The sequence below is a fragment of the Pundamilia nyererei genome, unplaced genomic scaffold (assembly GCF_000239375.1).
Source record: "Pundamilia nyererei isolate P.nyererei 1_Seehausen unplaced genomic scaffold, PunNye1.0 scaffold00002, whole genome shotgun sequence".
Taxonomy (NCBI): domain Eukaryota; kingdom Metazoa; phylum Chordata; class Actinopteri; order Cichliformes; family Cichlidae; genus Pundamilia; species Pundamilia nyererei.
The window spans coordinates 9,998,529-10,006,044 of NW_005187403.1; the positions used below are offsets into that span (position 1 = coordinate 9,998,529).

General features: G+C 37.6%; 1 protein-coding gene across 1 annotated transcript in view; it reads left to right on the top strand.

Annotated features, from left to right (window-relative positions):
* surf4 (surfeit 4) overlaps positions 1 to 1,329 on the top strand; it is a 9,678-nt gene extending 8,349 nt beyond the window's left edge. The window contains exon 6 of the mRNA XM_005720476.1: positions 956 to 1,329. Within this exon, the coding sequence (XP_005720533.1) occupies positions 956 to 1,222 (267 nt within the window). The 3' untranslated portion in view covers positions 1,223 to 1,329. The remainder of the gene's footprint in view (positions 1 to 955) is intronic.
* Positions 1,330 to 7,516: the final 6,187 nt, after the last annotated feature.

Below are 7,516 nucleotides of genomic sequence, written 5' to 3' on the forward strand. Positions count from 1 at the left end.
GATATTTTCAAATCCGATCTGGGCCACTTTCGTATGTGGTACTGAATCCGATACATATCCGATGTTTTAGAAAGCGACTGCTGTTTGAACGGTCAAGTCGCATTAAATCCGCCTTTTACGTCACCGACACAAGACTGAAGCCAATTATCAGGGCCAGAGAAGCGCCCGAGAAGACAACGCGAACGCTTCCTGGCCATCCAGTGTAGATGTCAGTGAAACTGTTGGGAAGACAACGTAACCATTTTATTTGTACTGTATAATCTGCAGATTCTGACAGAAATATGCAGCTATCCTTTGAAGCACCGCTCCTCTCTTAAACAGCAATAAGGATCATTGTTAGGTTATTTACATTATTATGTAAATAACAAAATAACTTAAAGCAAAAATTGGGAAACGTAAAGTCCGAAGTCTTTATATTAACGGCCATCAGTCAAACAATACTGTTGCTCTGGGTCTAAATAGAGCGCGTTGTGTGTGACATCTTCTTTTGCGCATGCGGGCCGCTTTGAGCGTTCACACTAGAGCGCGTTTGCTGTCGCATTTTATTTGTAGTGTGAACAAGCAGACAAAAAAATCAGATTTGATCAAAAAATCAGAATTGAGCATTAAGACCTGCAGTGTGAACGTAGCCTTAGACTACACTGCTTTGTAACTCCCCCCAAGGCAGGGGGTCTCAAACTGAGGCCAATGTGTTAACCACTGGCTGTGATTAAGTCTTAAATAACTAAAGCCCAAGGTGTACTTTAAAGTTTTAGGGTGGTATATATGATTTGCTCTAAGTAGATTAAAAGTGTCCTGTAGCCTTTTTTTGTTGTTCTTCAAACTCTGTCCTAGTAGTATAAATATTAATAAATCAGAAATATTAAGTAAATGCTTAACGTGGGCTTATCCTGACAGATGTACAGCACAGATTGCAATCCTCATGATTTTCATATGAACTCGCCTTCTTCCACAGATACTGCAGAACATGGTGGGGACAGCTCTCATCATCCTGGTGGCCATTGGTTTCAAAACCAAGTTAGCAGCACTGACCCTCGTAGTGTGGCTTCTGGCTATCAACTTCTACTTCAACGCTTTCTGGACCATCCCTGCCTACAAGCCCATGCACGACTTCCTCAAGTATGACTTCTTCCAGACCACGTCAGTCATTGGAGGCCTGCTGCTGGTGGTGGCTCTTGGGCCTGGTGGAGTGTCCATGGATGAGAAAAAGAAAGAGTGGTAGGCATAGGAAGCACAGCATCACTAACTTCCCCTGCCAGCTGGGACAAAAGACCCTCCCCCTCCAGTTCACCAGGGTACATAGTTGTTGTTTTTTTGTTTTTGTTTTTTTGTTTTTTAAAAATTTGTTTGCTAAATCCAGAGACGCCACCTCAGCCATCATCGGACTTTTTTTCTTTCCCCACCTGCTGATTTAGGTTTTTTTTTTTTTTTTTAAATTAGTGGGGGGTTTTTTTGGGTTTTTTTAACTTCCTTTTCTCGTGACGGCAATGATAAACGCCCGTGTAGTTCAGAGTGCAAACAACCCCCAAAAACCAGTGAATAGCAAATGGAGGAAAAGATTTATCTATTCTGTGAAGAAGAAAAGGGTTTATTTTACAGGTGTTACATGTTTAGTTAGAACTGGTTAACTGCAGCAGTTTTGGGTTTCCAGTGGATGGCGACCTTTCCCGACCATTGCATCGTTGCCGCCTGGGAACTTGGTATTGATTGAAAACAATTTTGCTCTCCAGGTTTGTTTTTTCCCCCGTTAGCCACTCTTGTCTCTCTTCCATCCGCACCATCAGTCTCAATAGACTGATGACTCCTGTTCATGGGGAGTCAAAACCGGGTGGGATGTTGCATATTGTATACTAAGTGTTGGATTGCAGTTGTGTTTTTTCAACACAGATATTAGCTCCAGGACTTGTTAATGGGCACTTTGTACTGTACGTCTTTGGCAAATGCCTAACTAGTGAACTGTTATACAATCGGAGATAAAAGCAGGGGGGGAGACTCATCGTTTGTGAAACACCATATTCTGCGACCTAGGAAAAGCAAAGAGGACTAAGCAGAGTCACTAGCCACCTGGACTTTGTCTTTGCTCAGTGTTTTTTGCCCTGTGTAAGGAAAATCTAAAAAAAAAAAAAAAAATCTGTGTATTAATTTTCAGAAGTTTATATTGTATTTTTGATCATCTTTTGTTTTGTTTTTTCTTTTGATTTTGAAATTTCATGGCAAAGAAATAAATATTCAAAAATATAAAGACACTGGCTCAGTCAGTTTTTAACAGTTATATTCTTATAAACTGGCAAATAAAGCCAAATGAATGTAAATCCTCCTTTAACAAAGTTGTGAAGTTTAAGCCTCTCCTCAGAAAACTGTAATAAGAAGTTGTTTGGACATAACCATAAAAGCACCAGTTGTTTTTGAAGTGATAAACTTTGAGTAAATACTGACCTCTGCTGGACTGTGGTGGTAAAAGTCATTCAAGACAGCGTTTGATCATTTGCAGCCATAGCGATAAAAACTTAAAACTACATATTATCAACTGGACGGGTATCACATTTTGATGGAGTCTATATTGCTGTCGTGAGTTTTAGCCACTGTTTAGGCGAGTTGGTGAACACCTCAACTCAGAAAATTAACTCTATGAAAGTTAAACTTAGATAAACTATACACAGAAATCTGATGTCAAATTAACACAGACCTCTTCAGATCTGGTGGAATTTAAAAAAAAAAAAGCATTTGCAGTCTTCTATAGCGGTGTACACTTCAGAGTTCATTCTGCGGCTTTATCAGCAATCGCATCGTCAAACAGTATTGGCCTGGTGCCACTGGCAGCCGTAAATGTAGAGTGCCCTCCACTTTTTTGGACGTACAGATACATTTAATTGTAAGACGTCATGAGTTTGTTGTCCAACATAAGAATGAGGAGAATGTGGGAGGCAGGAACAAAACCAAACCTTTTTTTTTTTTCTTTTTTTAACAATGTTCCATTTTTAAGTTCATGATATAATTGATCATGATTATTTCTGCTTTCCTTGATGCTTTCCTTTGATTGATTTTTGTTTTATTTAAATATTTTATTGTGGAAAGCTCACCTATTTTTAAACAAACAGCCATCAAACAAGGAAGTATCCTGTGTTAAGTTCAAGCTCTAACTTTTCCTCTCTTTCTTCTTTTACACTAAGTGGGAAAGTTTTCTGGTGATAGGAGCACTCTGTGAACTTCAAACATGTGTCACATTTTAAAGAAATGCAGCAAAATATATTTAACAAATACAACTTACATTTAACTTGACATGAAAACAAATATTGTTATAGATCGGATGACATGATGACACAAATGTTGCGCTAAGGACAATTGATAGATTGAAAATAACATCACTCAGTCAGAAAAGCAAGAAATACAGTATTTGTTTTGTGTCTTAGTAAGGTACAGTCATTCATTCATTCATCACTAGCAATACAGCAAAATTAGTCAGTGCTTTGTGTAGTGCAGAGTTGCACGGTGGCATGACAAATGAAATGTTCAGTATAAACTGCTGTTTACATTTACTAACACCATCTTGGGTTGTTAACTCAGCGTTTGTGTCTTTGCTCTGACTTTCTGGGTTTGAAATCTAACTTGAGAGAGTTAAAAATCTGAGGTTGGGTGAACCTCCCCCACTGAGTCCCAGACTTGATCTGATGATAATGTGTAATCGAAACATTTTTTGGGTTTTATGTGACGACACAAAAAAAATGTATAAGATCAATTTTCCTTTATGTGAGTGTTTTCAGGAAACAGGATATGCACTGGATCATGAACCCTTAGTTACCCAGAAAGATGAAAGAAAGGCTACATCTGTGCGTGTTTGGTTTTTTTTGTTTAACTTAAATTAAAGCTGCTGATCACCTAAAGCGGCTACTGGTTTATATAGAAAACAATAATGTGGGCGTTGGGTTTAAACTCCACTAATGCGTATTATTATTGCATGGACTATATCATGAGGTTTAGCCACAAAAAGCTCAGACACAGATAAGACTTTATTTAATTCAACACTGCCCAAACACTCCGCTGGCAAATGACTTTTTAAATCTGATAGACTCTTTTAATGTTGTTCAGTCAGTCAACTGCCCAACACATGAAGGGGTCATACTTTGGATTAGGTCTTATCTTGCGGCCTGTCACTTCTTGACAATGAAATCTAATAACATTATTAGATATGTCGAAAAGCGGAACGAAAGTGGGGAAAAGGACCAATTACAGGTATCGTTTGAGGCACTTAATCCTTGTCAACTAACCAGAAAGCCATTAAATCAGCAAAAACTATTTTAATACTAAGTATTTTTCTAAAATTGTGTCCAATAATCATCATAAACCTTGTATTTTATTTGGCATTATAAATTCAGTTCTTAATCCACCCCCTATCGATCCCCATACAGTAGTGAATATAATATGCGAAAATCTTCTGAAATTCTTCGTTAATAAATTGTAGACATCAGGTCCCACATTATTCTTATCTTTCTTGGTATTCTTCCTACTATTGACCCATTTATTCACTTTCCAACTTTTGCTGTTTTTGATCACTTCGAGCCAGTGTTACATTCACTACTTAATGAAATAGTTAATAACTTGAAACCTTCAAAATGTTCTTGGATGTCATTCCACCTAGATTGCTGAAAGATGTTTTTGACACTGTTGGTATATGTTTGCTCTTCATTGCAAATAGCAGTCTGCAGTCTGGGTCTGTTCCCCCTGACTTTAAACATGCTGTGGTGGAACCTATCCTTAAAAAGCAGAACCTGGACTCAACAGTTCTATCAAATTATAGACCAATCTCCAAATTGCCCTTTCTGTGAAAAGCTCTGGAGAAAGTTGTCCTCCAGCTCCAGACCTTTTTATATAATCACGGCATCGGTGAAGTATTCCAGTCTGGTTTTAAAACGCATCATAGCACTGAAACTGCTACCGACTCGGGAGATTCCGCTGTTTTAATATTACTAGATCTCAGTGCTGCTACTGAAACGGTGGATCATAGGATTCTTATCTCCCGGCTGGAACAATATGCCAGTATTAAATGGATTGCATTGGAATGGGTTAAATCTTACCTATCTAATCGATGCTTCTCTGTTAGATTCAGAGACACATCATCCTCAAGGACGTCGCTCTTTTGTGGGTCCCTCTGGGATCCATTCTTGGCCCGGTTCTCTTCTTAATTTAAATGCTTCCTATGGGCTCTATTTTTTTTAAAAATAATATGGTGTCCCTTTTCACTGTTATGCTGTTGATTCACAGATCTACCTCCCACTGAAACGCAAATCTGTGAACCCTCTGAAGAGACTGTTCGATTGTCTGGAAGATTTTAAGGCATGGATGGTTTTAAATTTTCTCAATTTAAATGAACAGAAAATTGAGATCATTGTCTTCAGCCCTAGTGACCATTATGACCTTGGCCCCTTAGAAAATTATAAAAAATCATTTGCGAGAAATTTAGGTGTGATTTTTGATAGTAATTTAACATTCGATAAACAGATAAATAATGCCTTTATTTCATCTTGCCTCAACTTCTGCAACAGCCTCTACTCTGGTGTTACTGCGTCATCAATTGGCCGACTACAGCTGGTTCGAAATGCTGCGGCAAGGCTCCTGACTGGCACGCGCAATCGAGAGCACATATCCCCTATACGGTACTTAGTACACCGGCTGCCAGTTAGTTTTCGAATTGATTTTAAGATCTTGATACTTGTTTTTAAAACATTGCATGGACTAGCTCCTATATATCTTTCTGATCTTCTAAATTGGTATATCTTTGAGGTCTGCGGACCAAATACTTCTAGTTGACCCTAGGTCTAGATTAAAACACAGCCCGGAGACTGGGGTTTTGCTGTGACTGCCCCGAAACTGTGGAATAAACTGTCTTTACATATCAAGACCTCTCCAACACTGGATACTTTTAAAACTTGTCTAAAGACCCATTTTTGCTCCTTGCCTTTTAAGCCGGTATGAGTCTTTCATTGTTTTATTCTTATTTTCTTATCCTTGATTTTACTTTCTTTTTAGATTTCATCTGATTATTCTACTTAACAATACTTTGGTCAACAGTTGTTGTTTTAAAAGTGCTATGTAAATAAAATTGATTTGATTTTGAACACTGGCAAGTTCACTTGTTACAGCAGCACAAGGGACAGGAAGAAAAGGTGGATTAGAGAAATATTAGAAAAACAATAAAAATAGAAAAAGATAAATAAGAAAAGTACAAAAAACCCCAAAATACCATACTATGTATAAATGGTTACAATATACATTAAAATACACAAAGACTTTCCCTTTTTAGATGTAAATAAAGTGCACACAAAGCAATATATGCCCCAAAGACTACTGTGTGTAAAATAGCTCATAGCAACATCATCAATGCCTTTGACTGAGAACTGAGGAAGGGAGGAAGTGCTTCACCTAATTGAGCTTGACTGCAACAAGCAGTGATACCAATGCATGCATAAGTAGAGAAAAATACGTCAGGAGGGATAAAGAGAGAACGGTGGTCTGTGGCGACTATCTGCTAACCCATTTCCTTAGTGCCTGCACCCAAAAGAAAAGAGGGTGCAGTTAGCATGAACACCAAATGGGTCTCAAATAATCATAGTGTTACCTAAAAGTGCACAAATAATTAGTTGAATAATAGCTAAATATTGCTTTTATCTTGTGGACTTTTAAGCTTTTTAATTCAGTAGTGACAATTACATTTATAAAGCACATTTCAGTAAACTCCATTTGCTACAGTGACATCTTCAGTCACTGAGACTAAAGGCATCAGTTGGATGCTGATGTAATGTTTCTCTGTCCATATGAACACAGTTATCTTTGCATTACTGTTGTAACAGTCTATAAAAATGTATATGTTGCTATTACTACAAAACAAGTCAGACACTTAATTTTATAACTACAAAACTTTTTTCCAAATTCACCATCTTTTTCTTGACTCTTTCGTAAACCTCCATAATTTTGTGGGTCATGCAGGATAACTCTTTTACCTTAGCACATGCCTAATTGTAGATTTGATAACATATTAAGTGAAAAAAACAAAGGAAACATTTCTTTGAATCACTGCTGTATGATTATTTTTTATTTCTGATGCAAAATGATAGTCCAAGTCAGTTACATTTTCTTTTGGAAATCTGAAATCTGCTGCCCAATGCAGTTTGATTTCCATTAATTAATGCTTATTAACAACAACAGGTTGCAATATAACTTCGGCTGCCTGGTGACCGGTTTCCTTTTTGAGGTATTTTCTCAGGGTAAGCACGCGCATGCTTTTCCTCTCCAATTGCAAAATTAAATTTGCTGACCTTGATGTTTTGCTCCCTTTTCTCCTTTGATTTTTCTTTTTCACTAAGGATGTATCCTGTATAACACTTCCTGTTATACTCATCCCACTTTTGTTCTCTCAGCTGTTCCTCTTGTCTTTTTTTGTCTTTTAGCCATATGGCGTTTTTTCTGCCTTCATCAATAGCTTTTAGCATTTTTGCTCTCATTTTTTCTTCTTCGATGCATC